Source organism: Pinus tabuliformis, chromosome 2_1 (assembly GCF_031772625.1).
Source record: "Pinus tabuliformis cultivar Carrire ecotype Pingquan chromosome 2_1, CPIR1, whole genome shotgun sequence".
NCBI classification, from domain to species: Eukaryota; Viridiplantae; Streptophyta; class Pinopsida; order Pinales; family Pinaceae; genus Pinus; species Pinus tabuliformis.
The window spans coordinates 175,325,786-175,348,440 of NC_142299.1; the positions used below are offsets into that span (position 1 = coordinate 175,325,786).

Sequence of the window (22,655 nt, forward strand, 5' to 3'; positions counted from 1 at the left end):
CTATTGAAATTTATGAAGTTTCTTTATCCTTAGGTTCATTAACTTTGTCACAATTGATGCAATGATAACACAATACAAAGCATCTGTGAAAGCTTCCATACCCAAAACTTTCATTGGGACAAAGTTAGAGAGCATATATTCTAGCCTCCAATGAATCCCAACACAATATAGGAGCATTGTTTCTGAATCCATGAAGGGATTTTCTCCACATTCCTTGGTAAACCTGTTGATTTACGACCTTCCCTCAAACATAAAATACCAACACTGGGTCCCTTAAAATACCATACAATATTCATAAAAATTTAGGTGAAGTTTGACAACTGAGGATTATTAAGGTCATGTTGTGGCTAGAACAATTCAACTCCACTTTTTCATTCTGAACAAATATGTATGTGTTGAGACATGATTGCATGTGCACGAGAAGCATAGATTTTTCATTTTGTTCGCTAGAATGACTCAGCTATGTTTGATATAACACCAATACAAGACTATTGTGTGAAGTGAATTCCATATGTATTTTACACAAATTAAAAAGTATATGAACTTTAGATAAGAAATCATTAGTGTTTAGACAGTAAAGAAATGCATTTTTTCACAATTACAAATTATATGAACTTTAGATTGGAAATCATTAGTGTTTAGACATAAGTTAGAGAAATATTATAGATATATAGTTAAATATTGATTAGAGCTCTTTTATTCCAAGATATCTACATAGGTGCATGGGAGGGTAGATTGATGAGGAATCCCCTACAAGCTTTCTTATGGACCATTCTTAACTCCTTTCACACTCTTGTATTCTCCTGTTATGAAGGAGGATCTATTCAGGTGTGGCTTTACCTTTTGGGGTTGGGCTAGTATCTATGATAGATCACAAATTGAACCCTTTTGTTTTGGTTGTGGCGCAATAATTGATATAGTTTTTCTAAATAGTATGGTTCCTACACTGCATGAAATTAATTGGATTTTAATCTTTAGGGAAATCCAAATGATACATCAAGCACTTCCATCCCCAATCCACGTAGTTGTGAAGTATTCAATCACTGCCACAAAGAGAAACAAACTGATCATGATATCCACTACCAAGAGAGATGCCAACTTGCTTGCAAAGTGCTCACCGTATTTGGAATGATTTTTCAATGAAATTTTCTTCCTTAGAAATAAATCACCATCTCCATATTTCCAGGACTTAAAATGTTAGGAATAAATTATGTTTAAATAGTAGGGTAAACAAAAACTTGTATTCATTCAATTTGAAACTTTGTATGCTCTATCCAACAAACTTTAAATCATTCCCTTACAAATTGGAATATCAAAACCCCAAGAAACTTTTTTGGCATATCTGTAAATACCTTTATGTCTTGTTTAGTTTTCCCTTTTTTAATTGATACAATTGAGATGCTACTAAACTTTGAGGATGGACAATCCTTATTAAAATAAATTATCAAGAAATTGTTATTGCTCATGAAATAGATAGATTCAACATTATTTTTCGAAAATATGACTAGTCAATCCTATTCCTTGGAATCAGTAAACTTGTGTGAGGATCGGTTTTAGCAAGTCACTTAGAGTGGAAATTGTTCAACATATAGTCTGCAGTAATACATGAAAGAAATCAATAACAATCCTCAACAACTGATTAATTAATTAATTGTCTAATTAACTATATTCCAGTAACACATACATTTCAGGAACCAACCATGAGACTTGCTCAAAGCTTTTTTATTGACTCTTCCTAACTCCTTTCTCACTCACCTACTCCCATGATATGATGGAGCATCTACTCTTTAAAGTGTGATTTTACCCCTTGTGATTGGCAAAAATATCTACTATATCTTCATCATTCCTCTTAAATAGCTACAATTTTCTCAATAAACCTAACTATTCCATGAATATGAATCAAGTAGAAATCCCCCCTTGTATCCTCCCTTAGGAAAATCCAACTTGAAAAAATATTTCTCCTAAAATAAAACATGTTCAATTTCCTATCATTTGGGTGGTTGTAGCCACAAATGAAGTATGCCAAAGTTACTGGAATATGTAGTTTAACATAGTTTTCCAAGTGGTCGAGGAAGCATTTACCCTCTTCAACCATACTGGCATAGACAATATAGTTATCTAACCAAACTTTGGTTCAATATTAGATGGGAACAAATGGCAATAAATATGAACAAGAAAAGGAAAAATGGAATTTTGTACTATTATGCAACCTAGGAAATACAAACCCCATTAAGTATATGTGTGTAGTGTAGAAATTTCACCTGTAGATCAACATGATATATGCAATATACTAAAGCATAATACTAGATCTACTTCTACAAAACAATTAGCGGAAGCTTAATCGATGAGAACAAAATCAACAAGAACACATATAACTGATTAAGAAGAAACAATCACACATAACACAGAAGATATATCACAGGGGAAAGCACCAGCCTAAAACCCCAACACTATATTATCAATCAAGTGGAAATACTCTTCAATCTATAAAAAGAATCAGCTCAAGAGCTATCCCGCTCTTCCTACAATCTGAAGATGAAGCTCATGGACTACCTAGGCCTCAATATATAGGCTACACAAGCCCAAGCTCCTATTTCCTTGTGCAATTTTGATTGGGATCCAATTACATAAAATGTGTGAATTGGCTCAAATCATACCTGTTGTCACCTCAGGTCCAACTACGCAGTCATAGAAGGAAGAAGATTCCTTCCCCATGCAAGGAATATTCACTAGGAATATCCTAGCATCTGATAGTACACTGTCCCTCATCTGATCTCAACTGGGTCTCTGTCTGAACTACCATGCATCAGTTATCCATGAGAGAATACTCAGTTATCTGAAAATAACAGTTGTCACATGCATGCAAGCATTAACAAATTGTATCTCATTAATTTAACAACTTGTTAAATTAATCTAACTGGACTTGACTAAGTTAATCTAAGTCAACTGATCCTCTCAATATAGAACTCATACTTGATTCCTCAATCAGTGGAGAAAATCAAGGACAAATTCCTCAATCAGTGGGACAACTAATTGCATGTTCTCACAAAGACTTCAAGTGATTTTCCATAACTAAATAAATCATGGATAATTAATTAATATTCAAACTGCTGGTAAGACCAAATTCGAATTTACTTCCTATAGTTAGACCAAGGACTGCTAAAAATAGGAAGGGACCATGAAATGCTATTTTTAGAATTTCTATTTTTAGAAGTTTCTCTTCTCACCCAATGTTTCTCATATCCACACTGGCAGAACTACTATTTTTAGAAGTGTTATTTTTAGTAGTTCTATTTTTAGCAATTTCTATTTTTAGCATTTCTTGTTGCACACTTTTCAACACTCCCTCTCAACAAGAAATGGATTATCAGTAACCCCGATCCTGTCTCTATGGAACTCAAACTTTCCTTTTGACAATGCCTTTGTCAAAATATCTACATCCTGTTCCTCGCTCGAAATGTATAGTAACATCATGATCCTCTTGACCACACAATCTCATAGATGATGATAGCGGATATCTATATGCTTGGACCTGTCATGAAACACTAGATTCTCAGAGAGTTTAATGCAACTTTGATTATCACAATATATCACAATAGGATCCATCATCTGACCAAACAATCCCACTAGAATCTTCCGCATCTAGATGGCCTCACATGCAGCATGACTAGCAGCCATGTATTCAGCCTCCACTGAGCTAAGTGCAACTGATCTCTGTTTCCTGTTAAACCAAGAAACCGTTGCTGACCCAAGGTTGAAGATTCCTCCAGAAGTGCTCTTCTTGTCTGATGGACTACCTGCCCAATCTGCATCCATGAAGCCTTGGAGCTTCACTCCCTCTATCCGCCTATACCATAATCCATACTGTGTAGTGCCTATGAGATATCTCAGCACATGCTTTGCCACCTTCCAAAATAACTTGGTTGGTTGAACCATAGCTTGACTCAGCTGGTTCACCGCAAAGCACAAATCCAGTTGTGTGTTCACCAGATACATGAGTGAACCCACAAGCCACCTATAAACAGTAGCAGCTACTACCTCACCTGAAGTAGCATCCTCCTTCCTCCAGTTACTAGCTAGAGGAGTCTCCATGGGCTTGCACATCTCCATGTGAAAGTGCCTGAGTATCTCATTGGCATACTTGCCTTGAGACACAAATACTTCCCCATCTCTCTACCACACCTCCATGCCTAGAAAGTAGTGCATGAGGCCCATGTCCTTCATCTCAAACTCTCTTGCAAGGTCCTCCTTGCAAGACTTGATCAATAGATCATCACCTGTCAAAATCAGATCATCAACATAAAGTACAATAATCAATGACTTACCTTCTACCATGATGTGGTAAAGGTTCGCATCTGCTTCACTCTTGGTGAATCCCAACTCAGTGAAATAGTTGTTGATCCTGGTATACCAAGCACAAGGTGCTTGCTTCAGCCCATACAATGCTTGCTTGAGTCGGCACACATGCGACTCATGATCGAAGGTCTCAAATCCCTCAGGCTGCTCAATGTATACCTCTTCCTCAATCTCCCCATTCAGGAACATTGTCTTCACATCCATCTGATGGATCTTCCAACCCATCCTGCATCAATTTGTCAGCTTCCATGAGCGTTTCCGCCCATCTTTGGCAGACACTCCAATAGTGGTGATCTCCACTACTGGAATCTCTGCGTGTGGCTGATCCACATCATCAGGAGGCTCCTCCTCCTTAGGAACTAATAGTTCCTCATCATCACCATGCAACTTGAGCTCCCTCTCAAGTGACACTCGCATGGCTCACTGCTCATCGAACTTCAGATCCCTGCGCACTACGATCTTCTGACTGGTAGGCAGAAACACACGATAGTTGTGAGGTGTATCTGTGTACCCCACAAGTATCCCCAACTCAGCTTTTGGGTCTAGCTTCTTCCGAGCATCTTTGGTCACATGATAGAAAACTGGTGATCCAAAAATGCGGAAGTGACTCACATATGGTCGCTTCCCCAAAAAAGCCTCCATAGGTGTCTTCATCCCCAAAACACGATGAGGACTTTTGTTCTGAAGATACACAGTTGTATTTCATGCATCAGCCCACAGATGAAGTGGTAGGCCTTGGTCATGCAACATCGCTCGAGTTGCTCCCACAATAGACATGTTCTTCCTTTCGGCCACCGCATTCTGTTGTGGGTTATGAGGTGTTGTGAGTTCTCGTTTAATTCCTTCTGAAGCACAGAAGTCCTTGAATTGTTGGGAAATATACTCTCCACGTTGTCACTATGCAATGCCTTTACTTTCATTCCTGATTCTTTCTCTGCCGAGGCTTTAAACTCACAAAACCTCAAGAAGGTTTGATCCTTCTTTTGCATAAAGTAGATCCAATATCTATGAGAAAAATCATCAACAAAAATAACATAGTACCTTTTCTTTGCCATGGAGGTTGTAGAGAAGGGCCCACATACATATGAATGAACTTGCTCCAGAATTTCTTCAGCTCTACTATCCCGATCCTGAAAGGAAGATTTTGCATACTTACCCAAAGTGCAACCTTTGCATGTGTCTCTTTGCTCCAGCCTGCCTTTAGGTAATCCGGTAGAAATTTGTTGCATGATCTTCAAGGCCCCATGATGCAAGTGGCCCAGTCTCCTATGCCACAACTCGCCAACATCTTGGCCTTGTACCACCTCTACTTTAGAACTCAGTGCAGCACAGTCATCTACCTCTAGCTTATAGAGTTTCTTCACTCGAATCCCTATTCGCTTGGTTTGTCTAGTGCCCATATGCCTTAGGAAAACCTTTCCCATATTAAAGACTAGATCATAGCCTTTATCCTCAAGCATAGCAATAGACACAAGATTCTTTTTCAGCCCTGGTACATACATAACATTAGAAAGAGTGAGGGGAGAACCATGCTCCCTCTGAAACACAACCGTACCATCACCTGAGACACGCTACTTTCCATCATCGCCCATCTCGATCCGTATCTGGAGATCCTTCTCCTCCAAAGTGCTGAAAAGATTCTTGTCACCTGACATGTGGAAAGAAGCTCCACTGCCCAAGTACCAAACACATCCCATCATGGATGAAACCATGCATGCGATAAGAGAGAAATCCAGCTCAAACTATGAAGCTAGTGCCTCAACATTAGATTCCTTGGAGGAATCCTTCTTGGGCTTCTTCTTCCGTGGACAATTAGTAGCATAATGGCCCACTTCATGACAATGAAAGCATCTCACCTTCAACTTGTCAAACTTCTTCCCACCTTGAGAAGATTTGGATTAGGATGCCTTCCTTTTCCCTTTCTTAGCTTTAGTTGCTAAAGCCAAATTCTCTTCATCATCATGTTTTGATGAAGATCCATCCATGGTGCTTCCTCTGATCTCCTCCTGCATCAAATCCGACCATAGTCGTTCCCAATTTGGCAATTTCTCCCTTCCATTAATCGAGTCCTAGTAGCTATGCCAACTCTTAGGAAGGCCAAGGAGTGTTAGACTCACCATATCATCATCTATTATAGCGATCCCTACGCTTCCAAGCTCATCTCTACAGTTGGTGAGCTTGTTTAGGAACGTAGTGTTCGTTTCGCCTTTCTCATACTTGATCTTTCAAGGCTTGTCCTTCAGTGCCAGCTTCCTCTAACCACTACTATTTTGATATAAATATTTCAATGTTTTCCACATTGAAAACAGAGACTCCTTCCCATGGATGCTGGAGACTATGTGATCTCGAACTCCCTCCAGGAGGATTCTCCTAGCTCTAGTCACATTCTTCTTCCATTCTGCCAGTTGAGTAGCATCAGTAGGCTTAGGGACTTCTTGATCAATGAAGTCCTTAAGGTTGTTATCTTCCAATATTGCCTCCATGCGATCCTTCCAGGCTATGTAGTTTGAGCTGCCATCAAGGGCATACTCAAGCCTCAAACCAGTGAATGCCATCTGATGAAATCTGAACTGTGATGAGAACTAGAGATCTATATCCCGAATAATAAACTTCAAATTTATTTCTCTTTCTATATACTGTTTTATGCTTGATTCACCTTTTTTCTGATACCATGTAGAAATTTCACCTGTAGATCAACCTGATATATGCAATATACTAAAGCATAATACTAGATCTACTTCTACAAAACAATTAGTGGAAGCTTAATTGATGAAAGAAAAATCAACAAGAACACATATAACTGATTAAGAAGAAAAAATCACACATAACACAGAGGATATATCACAGGGGAAAGCACCAGCCTAAAACCCCAACACTGTATTATCAATCAAGTGGAAATACTCTTCAATCTACAAAAAGAATCAGCTTAAGAGCTATCCTGCTCTTCCTGCAATTTGAAGATGAAGCTCATGGACTACCTAGGCCTCAATATATAGGCTGCACAAGCCCAAGCTCTTATTTCCTTGCAAACATAGCATGTGTGAATTGGCCCAAATCATACCTGTTGTCACCTCAGGTCCAACTACGCAGTCATAGAAGGAAGAAGATTCCTTTCCCATGCAAGGAATATTCACTAGGAATATCCTAGCATCTGATAGTACATTGTCCCTCATCTGATCTCAACTGGGTCTCTATCTGAACTTCCATGCATCAGTTATCCATGAGAGAATACTCAGTTATTTGAAAATAATAGTTGTCACATGCATGCAAGCATTAACAAACTGTATCTCATTAATTTAACAACTTGTTAAATTAATCTAACTGGACTTGACTAAGTTAAACTAAGTCAACTGATCCTCTCAATATAGAACTCATATTTGATTCCTCAATCAATGGAGAAAATCAAGGACAAATTCCTTAATCAGTGGGACAACTAATTGCATGTTCTCACATAGACTTCAAGCTTGATTTTCCATAACTAATTAACCCATGGAGAATTAATTAATTAATATTCAAATTGTTGGTAAGACCAAATTTGAATTTACTTCCTATAGTTAGACCAGTGACTGTTAAAAATAGGAAGGGACCATGAAATGCTATTTTTAGAATTGTTATTTTTAGCAATTTCTCTTCTCACCCAATGTTGCTCATATCCACACTGGAAGAACTGCTATTTTTAGAAGTGATATTTTTAGTAGTTCTATTTTTAGCAATTTCTATTTTTAGCATTTCTTGTTGCACACTTTTCAACATGTAGCGAAAACCATTTTTACTCTTTGTATAATATAAAAACATTATGACATATGCTATGAGTGAAAAGTCATTGAGATGTAGGGCTGAAGCAATAACCTAAGAATTGGTATCACAAGGCTAGGAGTAGAGCTACGTGTTTTTGCCTTGAGGTTTACATCCAAGGGATGAATCCACATTTTTTAATTGATAATGATATCATTATTGAATAGTAATGCTAGATAATATATGCAGTTTTCCAAGACTTTGAATGCTCAAACCATACAAGGCAACCCTTTATCTCTTCTTCTACAATGATATGGGCAATATTCTAGGGTTCTGAGCTCTTTCTAAATATAGGACTTTCATTAGACTTAATCCTGTCCTTTTCATTCCCGTTCCTTTTTGGCGAATGAAATATTTTCCTTATGAATGTTTTTGGAATCTAACAATTTACAATTTAACTTTCTCAGGTAAATTTTCTATATCTTAAACTCATTTATTTTGATCTTTGGCATGTGATAACCGAGACTCACTCATTATATTTGCTCAAGTTTATTTATTTGTAGATAAACAAACTATGTTGATTAACTTTATTGGATTATGTCCCCTTTCTTTCCCTCTTTCCCTATCCCCTATGTGTTAGTTTCCCATTTCATAGTTTTTCCACCATTCATCTCAGGCCATGTTGTCTTCTTCCTTCATTTTTCCCCTTCTTGGCCAGTTGATTGCCATACAATCCCCATCCTTTCTTTCCATGATTTGATCTATCCCACCCTTTCTTTGCATCCTTACAAATACACAACTACATGAACAATGAGAGGAGCATGACATTGATGAAAGTCCAAAGTGTTATTCAAGTAGCCATGCCCGACTGTAAGATATTTAATTACATTTATGGTAAGTAGTGTGTTGTAGCATCCATACTCTTCCTTGTGCGGATGGATGATACTCCTTTTAATAGAGTTGAAGGAAACAAATTGTTGTGAGCTCGCTAAACTTTAGCATTTCCTATCCCTTTGACAGAATATTTATTGCCTAACTACTAAGAAAATCGTCCTATAAGCCAATGTTCTCACATGAAGAATATACATTTTGTATGGATTTCTTCAAACTAACTATGTGGAAATTTATAATTCAGATTTATCCATTTTGTCCATCCTAAACTCACTTTTCTCATATGTTTTCATCTTTAGCATGTGACTGAAAGTTACGAAAGTCTTCTTCATATCTATTTAATCTTATTATCTTTCAATATAAACAGATAAATAGATTCCTCATTTTATCATCCCATTTACCTTATAGGCATAGTTGAATTAGTTTATTCTACTAAAGAAATTCATGTGAACTAGTTTCCAAGCATGAATTTCTCTTGTTGTTTCTCCTTAGCAAATTGAGATTGAATTAAAAATTGCCTCGAGAATAAAACAAGTGAAGGTTTCTTTAACATGTCACCTCTTCTCAAACTCAATGTCTCTTCTTTATATGAGTTTCTTCTCTTATGGCTAATTCCTCTACTGCGAATTACAATCAGTCCACCACCTAAGACAACCAAGTCGAACAAGATTATTGACACAACTTCTAAAGAATATAAAACAATATCTAACCCAATTGAGTTAAAGCTATTGCACATTGGAGATAAGTTTAAGAGTAGTGGTAAGTTGTATCCGAAGACACCCTCACTAACACTAATCGATGAAGAGATTTTAAATTTAAATAATAGGTGTAAGATTTCTTGAATAAAGCTAATAACTTTCAGAGTAGTCATTTAAGTAAAAATCCATAGATAAGTCTCTAGAATCTTGCGGGCCAGTAAAAGATGAATAATTTACTCAATGAAAATTGCAAGAGAAAAATGTGAAGCTTAAACTCATCTTAGACTTTGTACGCATCCAACCTGGAACAAATGTATAAAGTCAGGCTACAATTGAGAACCTTAATAGATCATGATCTGTCCTTATATAGTTAATCCAATGGAGCAACGTTTCTTTGGTCTCCCCACGATGCAAAAGTTGGATGCTATCATCAAAGAGTTGCTAATTCTCTTGAATATTTGGTAAGTTTCAGCGAGTCTATAACATACAACATTTGTATACTCACTGTTATGAAATTATCTCACCAAAAGATAGAAAAGATAGATTAACACCTTAGAATTCAGCCTCTTCGAGGGGGAAACCTCCTTTACGTTACATAAATGAACAATTCTTGGATGATTCAAATGAAAAAACCTCCTTTCTATATATAGGAGTCTAAGGAGTCACAATATAACCAAGCCGACCTAACAATAATAATATAAAGGCACAAAAATAACAATAGAGGGATTCTATGGGGCACAATAATAACAATATGGGGACAATAGGGGCACAACAATATTAATAAGGGATACAACTACAATAGTAATGGGGTAATCACTAGTATTATAGGGACCTAACATGCCCCTCTCCTTCAAAAAGTGTTGTCCTCAACGCTTGAGTAGTTCTGGATGCTTCTGTATAAAATTCTCATCCTCCCATGTGGAATCTTCAGCGGATAAGTTCTTCCACTTGATGAGATACTCCGAAATTGATCAATTCCATAGCTGTCGAGTTCTTGTTTATGTGATTGCTTCTGGTTCCAATATAATTTTTCCTTCCTCGTCAAGTTCTAGCAATATTGTTTGAACTGGGAGCTTGTCGCCTATAACCTTCTTTAAACATGAAACATGGAAAACTGGGTGCACTCGAGAAGCTGCAGGAAACTCCAATTTGTATGCCATAGTACCAATATTTTGCAACACCTTGTACGGACCATAATACTTTGGTGATAATTTACTATCCTTCTTAGCTTGCTTGAGGGACATTTGTTTATATGGTTGTAGCCGTAGGAATAACCAATCACCTACATCAAAACTTCTTTCGTTGCGATGTTGATCTACCTATTGTTTCATTATATTCTACGCAAACACGAGGTTATCCTTTAAGAGTTGGAGGACTTGTTGTTGATGCTCGATGTGATGTTCCACTGCTTGAACCTTAGAATTTTCTCTTAAATATGATGTGATGGATGGTGGCTGATATCCATAAAGTGCCATAAATGGGGTCATTTTTGTTGATGTATGGAAGGAAGTGTTATACCACCATTCAACCAGAGGCAACCATTTGACCCATTGTGTCTGTTTATCAGATACAAAGCAATGAATATATCCTTCCAAACATTTGTTTACTATCTCCGTTTGCCCATCAGATTGAGGATGATAAGATGAGCTATGAGCTAACTGAGTACCAAGACAAGAAAATAATTATGTCCAAAAATTTCCAGTGAAAATGGGATCTCTGTCACTTACAATAATCTTTGGGTTTCCATGTATCTTTTGAATTGTTTCCATAATGTAGTAGAAACTGTACTGGCTTTAAATGGATGTGATAATGCACAAAAGTGTGCATACTTGGTAAGTCTGTCAACTACCACCATGATGAAATTCTTTCCCTCAGACTTGGGTAAACCTGTGATAAAATCCATTGAAACCTCCTCCCAATATTGGCTTGGAATGGATAAAGGTTGTAATAGACCCGAGGTCTTAATTGTTTCAACTTTGTTTTGTTGGCAAACCAAACATTCCGCCACAAACTTTTGAATATATGATTTAAGGTCATCACAAAAAAATTCCTTCTTAATCCTATGGTAAGTTTTTTAAAAATCTTGAGTGCGCTCCTAAGGTAGAAGTGTGCAATTCCATAAGAATATTTTGTTTGAGTTTGGAATTCTTACAGAGGTATAAGCGATCTTTTTACCATAGTGAATCATTTTTCCAGCTAAATGTATCAGATGTATTGGAATATTGTTGTAACTTTCGAATAAGTGCCCACACTTCTTCATCATTCTTCCATTTCTCCTTTGCTTCATTTATCCAATCTGGTTGGATAATAGAAATGGCGCACAACAATGCTTCCACATCCTCATCCTTTATTGAGAGTGCATCTGCCACCACTTTTTGCTTCCCTTTTTTGTAGATGATTTCAAAGTCATAACCCAACATCTTTGTGACCCAATTTTGTTGTTGTTCAGAGGATAATCTTTGTTTTAAAAAGTATTTAAGGCTATCATGATCCATTTTTACCTTGAAGTGTCTTCCCATTAGGTAGGGTCGCCATTTCTTAAGTGCATGTAGTATTGCCAACATTTCCTTCTCATAAATAGCTTTGTGTAAAAACTTTCGCTTGATTGGATGACTTTCAAAAGCAATGGGTTTTTCATCTTGCATTAAAACAACACCAATTCCATTTCCTGAAGCATCACATTCCACAATAAAGGTTTTTGTGAAGTCCGGTGTAGCTAAGACCGGTGCTTGGCACATTGCCTCTTTAAGATGTTCGAAGGCCTTTGTTGCTTTTGGAGTCCATGAAAATGCATCTTTCTTCAATAATGTTGTTAGAGGTGCTGCTATTCTCCCATAATTCTTAACAAACTTGCGATAATACCCTGTCAACCTGAGAAATCCTCGCAGATGCTTTATGGATGTGGGGATTTTACATTCCTTAATGGCTTTAATTTTGCTAGGGTCTACCTTAACTCCTTCATGAGATACAATATGACCCAGATATTCCACCTCTTGTACTCCAAAGAAACATTTGAATCTTTTTGCATATAATTGTTTCTCCTCCAATAGTTGTAGCACCCTATCAACATGTTAAACATGATCCTTCCAAGACTTGTTGTAGATTAGTATATCATCAAAAAATACTAACACAAATTTTCTAAGGAAGGATTTGAAAATGGAATTCATCAAACCTTGAAATGTAGAAGGTGCATTGGTAAGGCCAAAAGGCATGACCAAAAATTCATAATGACCCTCATGAGTTCTAAATGTTGTTTTCGGAATGTCTTCAGTCTTCATTCTGATTTGATGATATCCTGAACGAAGATCCAACTTAGTGAAGTAAATTGATCCATGCAATTCATCAATGACAGGAATGGGAAATTTATCTTTAATAGTGAGCTTGTTGAGCTCCCTATAATCCGAACACATGCGCCATGATCCATCCTTCTTGTGCACCAATACTACTGGAGCAGAGAAAGAACTTTGACTAGGTTGAATTATACCAGCCTCTAGCATTTCTGCAACCATACGTTCAATTTCACTCTTTTGGGCATAGGGATATCTGTACGGCCTGATGTTTGGAGGAACATTTCCTGGAATTAGATGAATAGCATGATCATGATCACGAATAGGTGGGAGATATTTGGGATTCTCAAATACCTTGGAATGATTGTCCAAGACTTTTTAGAGATCTGGAGAAATAGATGATTTCGATGTGGAAACATCTAGCAAACATAATTGTGAAATTACACCTCTTTGTTATTTTTTTAGAAGCTTTGTCACATCGTTAGAGCTAATTATCTTTCACGGTTTCCCTGCAATATCCCTTAATTCAACTTCCTTTCCTTCTGTAGAAAATTTCATGAAAAGTCCTTGAAAATTAAAAGCTATTGTACCCAAGGATTGTAGCCATTGGACTCCTAGTACAACATCAGCACCTCCCATTGGAATGGAAAGCATTGAGCTACTCAATACATATTCTCCCATGGATAGCTTGATATTATGGCACTTTCCAAAGCAATTTATCGTTCCTCCACTTGCAACCATTACTTGACACTCTGGTGCTGGATATAGGAAGCAATTCAATTCTTTTGCTATCTTACAATGAATAAAATTGTGGGTACTTCCTGAATCAATCAACACTATTACCTTTTTCTTCTTGATATGTCCTTCTATCTTGATAGTTTGAGGAGTGGTAATTCCAGCCAATGCATTACAAGATATGGTTGGATTCATTACTTCTTTATCTAGGGTTTGTTCCTGGAGTATATCCTCTTCTTTTGACATTTCTTGTTCCTTTTCTTCCTCCTCTTCACAATCTATGTAGAATAATTTCTTCTCAACACACTTATGACCTTTAGTGTATTTGCTATCACAACTGTAACAAAGCCCTTTTGCTATTTTTTCTTCCAATTGTTGTGGTGTCAACCTTATAGGTTGTGGAAGGCTAGGGGCAACAACACTTCCATCTTTATAGTTGTGAGTGGTAGGCTTCCTGGTTGCCATAATTTTGCTTTCCATTTTTCTTGCTAACCTGAATGCCTTCTTCAATGAATCAGGTTCCCAAAGGTGAACCTCATGTTGGATATTATCCTTTAAAGTCCATATGAACACATCAATCCTATGCTCTTCTGGAATATATTTTACCCTTATGTTCAATTTTTGGAAGTCCTCAATGTAATCCATCATTGAACCCTTTTGTTTGAGACTTATCAGTTGGCTAAAAAAAGTGTTGCTTTTTGTATCCTCATAATGTGATGTCAATTCTTTCGTAAAAATTGCCCAAGTGACAATTTGTTTACGAGAACAAAGCCATTCATACCATACAAACTGATTTGGTTCCAAATATAAAGTGGCAATACGTAACTTTTGTGTGTTTTTTCACATTATTGAGATCAAAAAATTGCTCCATCTGTAGTATCCATGTTGTGGGATCCTTGCCATAAAACTTCCTCATATCAATTTTTGGAATATGGTGGTTCCTATATCCAACATTAGAGTCTATGAAATCATGATTAACATTTATTTTTTTCTCATCACGAGTTTCCTTTACTACCCTTTCACCATTAGTAAGTATTTCTTGTAGAAAATTTGTCAAACCTATCTTCAAATCTGTCTTCAAATCTGTCTTCAAATCTATCTTCAAAACGTCCATCTTAGCTTCCACGTCATTCATCTTAGCTTCTACATCTTTCTTTAAACCATCCATCTTAGATTCTATTACTTTTTTTGCGAGTGACATTTGTTGCACTTGGTCTCGTAATTTTGATATATCATGTTACATTTCTTCCTCTTCTTCATAAGTCATGCTAGAGATTTCAAGTTGCTTACTAGGTGTTTGCATTTTCTTTCCTCGGGGTATCAGTTACTGATAATAATGCTATACCATGCCCTTTGAATTCCTTCAAAATAATTTTTCAAACCAAGCTTAAGCAAAAATTTAAAAAAATCTACACACCTTTTTTCACTTTGTAGGAGTTCTAAAAATGCGACCTGCGGTAACGCTCTGCGTCCTCTTTCCAATGCCACCAGTCTGATCAAATTTAGATTCTCCAAGAAAGAGTTATGCACAATCTCCCAAGATGACCTAATTATATACCTTTTCAGAAGAGTGAACTTGTATGAAGTGCCACGTGTCACTGTTTCAACCTTAGGATCTGAAAAATGTACACAGGAAACTACAGTCTGTCCTCTTTCTGTAACTTCTTACAAAATTTCAATCTGATGCTCAAAACAAAAGTTATGACTATTTTCCCCAGGTCACCTGTTTGGAATGTAATTCAGGAGTCTGCAAAAAGACCAACTTCCTCAGATCATATCTCCGCAAATATTGCGCGAAAAGCTATGAAATTCGGACCCGAGGTTCAGCACGATTTCTTCTCAAATGGGTTTTTTTTGTAGCATCTGAAACGTCGCAGAAAAAAGTTATAGCGCAAATGCCACAATGACCTGTTTGGAGCAATGAAACCCTAGAATTCAAAGCTCTGATACCAAATGTTATGAAACCAGCTCACAAAAAGATAGAAAAGATAGATTAACGCCTTAGAATTCAGCCTCTTCGAGGGGGCAACCTCCTTTACATTACATAAATGAACAATTCTTGGATGATTCAAATGACAAAACCTCCTTTCTATATATAGAGTCTAAGGAATCACAATATAACCAAGCTGACCTAACAATAATAATATAAAGGCACAAAAATAACAATAGAGGGATTCTATGGGGCACAGTAATAACAATATGGGGACAATAGGGGCACAACAATATTAATAAGGGATACAAATACAATAGTAATGGGGTAATCACTAGTATTATAGGGACCTAACACTCACAAATATTCAGAATATCTGGAGTATGGTAATATCCATAATAGGAAAGGTAATATTTAAATATAAGTATTATTTATATATCAGAACGTTGAATGTACAAATCATATTATTGGTTCCAAATGAGTGTTCAAATTCGATTACAAGTTGAATTTCTGATCTTGGTAATTACTTGTGAGAGAATTATTATTCTCTTAGCATTCTTTATTCTTCGTCAAACAATTATACTTTAACCATTTTAATTGTAAGAGATTACTAATTCCTATGGTTTGTAGCAAATATGGATAAGTGTTAGGATCTGAAGATATTGGGGTTTTCTTGGTTTTTGAAATGGATATTTTTTAGGATGTAAATACATATGAAAGAAGAAATTCAAATGGTTACATTTGGTCAGATAAATTGGAAAGGTGTGTAAATTACATAAGTTTAGAAACAATTCCAAAATTCCATTTGTTTGTCATATTTGATATTTTTGTGGGTATGTGGAGATAACTTGCGAAAAGGATACTATGGGGTACAACTAGTTAAGAATGGACCAATAATGGAAATGATAATAATTGGGATTTATATATTGCTTTTAAAACGAAATTTACATCACGGTAAAAGTATGAATATCCCATTAAGTATGACCTAAAGATGATTCAAAGAATCTCACCTTTAGCCTAAGTACACAGCAGAGTAATTTCAGAGATGTAAAGTTTAATTAAAGGCATTGTTTGTTTGTTTTAGTTAGAAAAGGGATTTCGCTTGGTTTTATGTGACTTTCAATTTATCATTTGTAGCATGTTGAGAAATGGGAAAGAATAACGTGTGACATTTATTTTTCAGAAATTGATGTTGAATGAAAGGATATAAAGTTTAACCAAGCTACAATCTACTGTGGTAAAGGTAGAGGAACATCTTAGAAATCTGCCTAAGAATACACCATATACAAAGTTTGAATAGAAGTAATATATGCTTTTTTCTTTTGCATATATGTTCTTTTTCCTTCCTCATTAAGGTTGATTTTTCTATTGTCCTACTTGATTGATACCTTCTCATGACAGAAATACTTTAAATATGAATTAATATGTTCGTGAAACAAATCAGATTCAAAGTTTATAGATGTAAAAGATTAAAAAGAATGTCAATGCCTTCGTTCGATTTTTACTTGACTCTTATGTGGGTAGGTTATAGGAAATGAGATTGAAAAATGGATGGGGAGACAATGTAGAGCATGTCTTAGATATGATTCATTTCTTGTTGGAGATTCTTCAGGCATCTGTGCCATCAACTTTGGTAACGTTTCTAGTAGGGATTCCTATGATTTTTAATGTTGTGATTCTTTCACCTTATTATTATTTTGGGAAAAAAATGTTTTAGGAATGTTAGGCAAGACACGGGAAGACGGGTAAAAAAATATTTTATATTTGCAATGTCCATTCCATGATATCCCGTATTTATTGTTTGGTTATATTTTGAACGTTTCTTTTGAGTTTGTTTTGTTTTTTAACCATGAAATTGAAAATACTTGGTATCATGTCCATTTAAACATCCAAAGCTTGAATATGAGATTAGTATTACAAGATATTAATTGAAATCCTTTTAGCTATTTTGTGTTAAGAAATTTTCATGACTATTAGAAAAGTTTACTTTCATGTTGTTATTTGTGCACAGGTTGTCTATATACTTGACCAAGTTCATGTGTTAGAGAATGAAATGTGTTGTGAATAAAACGATAAGGATTAGACATCACACCTCAGATTATTTGTTTTCACAAGTAATCTATAGTCTGAGCTTTTTAGCATATAACTTAGTTGGCTTGATTGTGTGTAAGATTTCTCTAAAGGTTGAACACTAAGTTACTAAGGTGTTATTTCTATGGTGATGTTTTAATTTCTTTGTTTTTACAAGTCATTTAACTACATAGTGTCCACTATCCAACCCAATTGAACAAAAATTGTTCAAGTTTCTTTCTATTATGGAGAAGAATGGCATTGACATTGCCGATGTTGAGGTATATGTTGTATATATATATTAAGACTACTTTAGTTTATATTCCAATATTCATCGTATTTCATGTCTTATACTCTAAATTGTATCTTCTTTCATTTTCAGGAGAGAAACTCAATATTGATGGTAAGAAGCAAGAATTTAAGAAAGAGGAGAACAATAACACTGAAATGACAAATGCAAAAAGAGAAAGAAGACAACTAGTTTAGTGATACCCTTAGAGCCAATATCTCGTATAAGACACACAGATAGAGATTGATGGTCAAGTCTTCAAAGTTGGTGAATTCACTTGCAATGTCTTGGAAACACAGTGATAATGTTTTGAAGTGATGAAACAATATTTCATGTCTAAATTGTAGTCCACTAATATTAAGTTGGAAACTCATATTGTAATACTTGATATTTTATATAATATAATTTATGGTTTAAATTATTTATATTTTCACGTGATATTATTTAGTATTGTAATTAATATATGTAACTTTTCGTTTTCATACTAGATGAGTATGCACATTATATGATAAGTTTTTTTATTGAGTCGCAAAATCATACTAATTAATTTGTGTTGATTAATAATTAACACATAAAATCAATCTAAAACTACTAAATTAGTAGTTCATATTGATTAATGATGAACACAAATAAAATTAATACACGACTAAATTAGTCGTTTATAATAATTATTAATGAAAGTAAATGAAATGAATATAAACCATTAAATTATTTATTTATATAATGAATATGAAACTACCAAAAATATATATAAATAGTTACTACAAATGATAAATTTGTGATTACAAATGACGACTAAATTTTGCATTAATACGCCTATTAGTAGTTAATTTATAGTATCTTATAACATGACCAAAATTTAGTCATATTTCTTTGGTCATTAATTGGTTTCAAATGGTGACTAAAATTTGCACATATATGACTATTAGTAGCTAGTTTACAATATCTTATAACACAACCAACATTTTGTTCATATTTCTTTGGCCATTAACTGGTTTTTTTGGGTGATCATATAGTATTATATTTTGTTGTATATTTCGTCATTAATTGTGGCAATTAATGACTAAATCAATGGATAAATTTATGACTAAATATACTACTAGATGATAAAATTGAGACAACTAATTAATGACTAAGCTAAAAACGACTAAAAGTTGGTTGCGTTATAAGATACTGTAAATTAGCTACTATTGGTAACTAATGACACACCCTTCCGCTGACGTGGACGTTGCATGGCAGCTGAACCACGTGATATTCACGCGCAGTCACTTGAAGGTTTTGGGGAGGTTTAATGAGGCTTTAATGCCTCCACCGTTCACGAGATTCTGGAGTTTCGCGCCAGCTCTATGGTTCTGTGTGAAACCCTTACCCGGTCATTCACTTGCCCTGTTGGTAACCGGTTGCTCTGTCCGCTATGGGGTTTGATTCCTGGTTGTGGCTATGGCACTGGCCCTCCTTCGTTTGCTGGCTCCATCACATTCTCCCTGCTAAGGGTTCACTCTGAAGGCGGTCTGAAACTAAAAAGAGTTCTTTGATTTACTGTCTGTTGGCTTGATCTATTTGTATATGTGACTCGACTGTTAAATAACTGTTTTGGTTTCTCTGACAGGTTCTTAGTTTGTTTGCTTTGGCGATTATCCAGTTTCTTCCACAGGTATCCTTCTTCTTCGGTTTCAACTTTTTTATGCTACTGTATCTCTTGCTGACATTGTCGCTCCTTGTGAGCAGTTGCGGATTTATATGGCTCTGTGGCCATGGCTCTCTGGTTTTTGCTAGGGCTCTCGATTTCCACTCCCTTCTTCGCGTTGCTACTGGTTCGGGGTTTTTTCAAACCCTCTTAACACTCAAGTAACCACAAGGCTATCGATTTGCCGTTGCTTCTTTCTGTTGTGTTTGCTTTCTATTTCGACAAGTTATGCTGCCATAACTTACGTATTTGTTGTGATGTGCAGGTGGCTCATGTGCCGGTGTCGAGGGCTCGGACTTGGTGTCTTTCCATGTCTCCAGTATTTAGTCTCATCCCTTGTTTGAAACGGGTAGGACCGTTCCCTTAAGTTTGCCCTAGTGCCTGTTTGAGGCTCTTGTCTGTCGAATCAATTTACAGTTTTCTTCTTTGTAGGCTATGTAGGATTGTCGTTCTTTTCTTCAGGTCTTCACCATTGTACTCTGTAGTTAGTCTTGCAGTTCTTATAGTTTTGTAGTGGTTGCAGTCTTTATATATAGCCCTATAGTCTGGCCTCTATTCTCGTTCTTGCCTGGTCATGTTGACTGAGGGTTTCTAGTCCTTTCTCCTACAGATGAGAAGGGACTCGAAGAAACCTAGAACTATGTGTCTATATATGGAATGTAAATATGGAACAACAGGTAACTTGAAATACTAATTCTCTTTGACAATTATTTGTGTAACGTTTTCATTACATGTAAGCACATTTAGATAAAAATGTTCTGTTATTGAATGTTAAATGGTTTTGGTCTACGAGTACCTTTGGTTATGCATGGTAAAAAGTCGATTTCTAGGTATGCACACAGTTCCTGTTTTCTTTCCTCGCTCCTAGTGGTTTATGCTGGCACAGTCTTCATATTCGTTCTCCTTTTATAGTTTTCACTCATGCACATCTACAGAAAATTATTCATGAAACAATCTTTTTGATTACCTGAAAATAACAATGTTTATTCTTCTGGTTTACGCTTGACAGCAAACTTTTACAACCTCAATATGTTTCTATTTTTCTCTATCTGGGCAGCAACCCCATGCCTTCTATGAAATGTCTTTTTAATAGTTCACGTAGCCTCATTCAGTTGAGGAACTACCTACAGTTACATTGCACAGTTACATTTCCTGTTATGTTGTCAAACTAATTTTTTTGTTAAACTCACGTTCAAAACTAAAAAGAAACAGAAATTTAAAAAAAAAAAATTTACAATGGCTATAACGGCCTTCTTGGAAAAAAAGTTAACAGTAAAATAAATCAAGGTGAAATTTTCTGAAAGGTGCTTTAGGAAGCCTTTCCACCTATTTCCTCGCCATTAGATGCTCCTGCATCAGGCTCCCAGGGTGAAGGAATCTCATGGCTCCTGTCCATGAGATCTTCAATCGTATATCTGGCGCATTGAATCTGTCCGACATCCATCCAGGTGCTGTCCTCTATTGTACGGCCCTTCCACTTAACTAAGTACTGCAATACTCCTTCCGGCGTGTTCGCCGAGCTACCTGAGTGTCCAGTATTTGGTCAATCTCTAAAGGCTTGGCTATGGGCAGCTACTTGATCCATGTCCCTGTCTCTTCGTCTCCCTGGGTGTCCCATGTGTGACTGTTTGAATCTTCCTCTGTGTCTGCAGAAACATAGGGGTATAGGTCTGCGACATTGAAAATGGGCGAGATCCCAATCCCTGGTGGTAATTGCAGTTCGTAGGCATTTGCAAAGAATTTTCGTAAAATTTGGCAAGGCCCTATCTTTTTGAATTTCAACTTGTTGTACTCTCCTTTGGGGAACCTTTCCTTTCATAGATGCGCCAGTACCAAATCTCCTATATCAAACTACACTTCCCGGTGCTTCAAATCTGCCTTTTATTTATATTTATAACTGTTGTTCTGTAACTTAGCTTTTACCTACTCGTGAAGTTCACCAATCATCTTGGTGAATTCTTCTCCGTCAGCACTCCGTCGTTCCAACTGACCCAAATCTCGTAATTCGTGCACTCCTCGAGGGTGTATGCCATACATGATTTGGAAAGGGCTTCTGCCTGTGCTCCTATTTGGAGAGTCATTATAAGCGAACTCTTCCTAGGCGAGTACGCGATCCCACTGTCGCAAATTCTCTCCAACGAGGGTACGTAGTAGATTTCCCAGACTTTGGTTTACTACTTCAATTTTCCCGTCGATCTGTGGATGATACGTTGAACTAAAATTTAGTTTAGTGTCCAATTTCTTCCACAAAGTCCGCCAGAAATGACCTGTAAACTTCACGTCCCTATCTGAAAGAATAGATGTCGGTAAGCCATGTAACCTGACAATTTCTGTAAAGAATAGGTGGGCTACATGCATGGCATCGCTGGTCTTCTTGCAAGGGATAAAATGCGCCATCTTTGTAAAGCGGTCCACCACTACCATAATTGAATCGTACCCTTTCTGTGTCCTTGGAAAACCCAAAACAAAATCTAAACTAACTGAATCCCAAGGTCTGTCCAGAACAGGCAATGGTGTGTATAATCCCGCATTCTGACTATGTCCCTTCGCCAGTTGACACATCTTGCATCTAGCCACATATCATTGCACATCTCATCGCATCCTAGGCCAATAATAAAAATGACTTACTTGCTCCAATGTCTTGCCTACGTCAAAATGTCCAGCTAGACCTCCATTGTGCTTCTCCCAGATTAGATTTTCCCTCATTGAACACTCTAGAATGCACAACTTTCCACCCTTGAACAACAATCCTTCCTGCAAGTTAAAATCTAACCATAAGTTGTTGTCTTTCAACAGCAGATTCAAGCAAGCTCCGTATGCTTCATGAAAATTTGCATCTGTCTCGTACAGATCCTTAAGATGCTCAAAACCCAACACCTATATTCTGCTCTCCTGCATGATCAAACTCCTCTGACTTAGTGCATCTGCCACCTTATTAGCTTGTCCACTGATGTGCTTTAACACAAACGTGAAACTT

The 22,655-nt window shown here is 36.4% G+C and overlaps 1 protein-coding gene across 1 annotated transcript in view; it reads left to right on the forward strand.

Annotated features, from left to right (window-relative positions):
• LOC149199280 (putative disease resistance protein At4g27220) overlaps positions 1 to 20,005 on the forward strand; it is a 34,787-nt gene extending 14,782 nt beyond the window's left edge. Inside the window, exon 2 of the mRNA XM_089400526.1 lies at positions 19,944 to 20,005. Coding sequence (XP_089256652.1) covers positions 19,944 to 20,005 — 62 coding nt within the window. The remainder of the gene's footprint in view (positions 1 to 19,943) is intronic.
• Positions 20,006 to 22,655: the final 2,650 nt, after the last annotated feature.